At 42.5% G+C, this 1532-nt stretch overlaps 1 protein-coding gene across 1 annotated transcript; it reads right to left on the minus strand.

Moving 5' to 3' along the window:
- Positions 1 to 140: 140 nt before the first annotated feature.
- Positions 141 to 1531, minus strand: LOC119345029 (tricyclene synthase TPS4, chloroplastic-like). Its single transcript, XM_037615271.1, has 4 exons — positions 1497 to 1531; positions 1131 to 1382; positions 792 to 1046; positions 141 to 670 (listed from the first exon to the last, which is right to left on the minus strand). Exons 3-4 carry the CDS (start codon positions 1035 to 1037, stop codon positions 368 to 370), a joined length of 549 nt encoding a protein of 182 aa, XP_037471168.1. The 5' UTR covers positions 1038 to 1046; positions 1131 to 1382; positions 1497 to 1531; the 3' UTR covers positions 141 to 367.
- Between the last annotated feature and the right edge of the window lies 1 nt (position 1532).

The following is a 1532-nucleotide window of genomic DNA, read 5'->3' on the forward strand; positions in this document are numbered from 1 at the left end:
GAGATGTCTCTGGATGAAATGGTGTTTGTTATCCTTGATCTGGGACTCAACTATGAAAACATTTTAATTCTGGTTGTCGCTCAGGCATTTTGTGTTCTTGAATGGCTCGGTAGTCACAGTACTTTCTTTTTGAAGCAAGGTTAAAATAAGTGTGAAGGTACTTTATGAATCCTGAAAATTTCTAACAACTTGTCACATCTTGTTACGGAGCACTAAGCACTGTAAATCAAGACCACCAAATGGTGCCATTTAATCAACCAGCTAGTGTTGGTTCTAGAGTTTTAGTAGTATAACACAGAATCAGAATCAATACCTACAGATAATTAAGCCTATATAGCATCTTTCTAAGATATGTGTCTCCCACCGTTTAATGTTTCTCACTCATGATAGAGTCCAAGAACAACTCTTTAATTTGCCTTTTGTTCTGACCATCCGGCGCACCAAAACCATCGCAGCCTTGGTAAACACAATGTGAGATTCGAGCCAAATTCACGCAAGTCTTGGCGAAAGATCTAGAAAATCGGCAATGTTTGAATGCATCTTCATTAATTGACTTCCAGGCTTCCATGGTAAGATCTTCCATGGCTTCACGGGACTCTTGCTCACTGGAGCTGTTCTCGGACATGTGAATAGCTATTGATGATGGTGCATCCCCTCGCTCCAGCTCAGCCTGTTATACATATTTTGACAAAATACACATGGAAATAAATATCATAAGACACCTCACATAAGATTAAAATTTTGGTGATGAAACATCAAGGGACAAAAAAAGTTGGATTGATTGTCCTTACAGAGTGGGTTGCAGAGTCGTTGCAGAGGCGAAGAACTAACGATGCAGACTGAACTAATTTTGGGTAGCCTCCAACTTTAGCAATAGACATTGAGGTGAGCTTTTCTTCCATGCGGAGCAGGGGAAATGCATGTTGCAGGAGCAGTGGCGCAGAAGATGAAATTGATCCATTGTCCAGATACTCATGGAGTGTTGGTCTGTGGTTTCCATGCTGCCACTTTGCCTCCACCAGGAAAGACTCCGCCATGTCTCGCCACTGCAAAATCAAGTAGAAATTATTATGGTTCCTTGTGGATTAATCTATCTCATATTAGGAAGTTGATTGTGTATATGAGCTTACAGCTTTCTCAAGAACATAACGGGTGTCGCAACCGGACGCAGCTCCTCTGACGTACGGCGCACTCGCTGACGTGTGGACCCGGACCCACGCGTCAGTGGCCCAACGTCAGGTGGCCGTACGTCAGGGGATCCGGCTCCGTCGCAACCATGTTGTTTAAACACATTTTCAGCCACCTCAGCGGACGTGTTGTACACGACGGAATAGAGTGCTTGCATGTATTCAGGGAGCATTTCACAAGGACTTTCTTCCCATCTGAAATTATTTATTAAGCTTCATTTAATGTGAAACTAACGTGTCATATATATGTTAACTCTAGGAAAAGAATATTACTTGAATTATGAGAAGTGCACCGCTGCATATAGTTACCTTCCAATGGCGTCAGTGAAGAGAACAAGTTCATCT

This window comes from Triticum dicoccoides, unplaced genomic scaffold (assembly GCF_002162155.2).
Source record: "Triticum dicoccoides isolate Atlit2015 ecotype Zavitan unplaced genomic scaffold, WEW_v2.0 scaffold199988, whole genome shotgun sequence".
In the NCBI taxonomy this organism is placed as follows: Eukaryota; Viridiplantae; Streptophyta; class Magnoliopsida; order Poales; family Poaceae; genus Triticum; species Triticum dicoccoides.

Excerpts from the sequence above, each read along its gene's own strand:
- LOC119345029 (XM_037615271.1), bottom strand. The coding sequence starts at position 1,037 with ATGGCGGAGTCTTTCCTGGTGGAGGCAAAGTGGCAGCATGGAAACCAC. Across the intron at positions 671-791 it reads ACGACTCTGCAACCCACTCT|GCTGAGCTGGAGCGAGGGGA; the intron begins GTAAGGACAATC and ends TATGTATAACAG.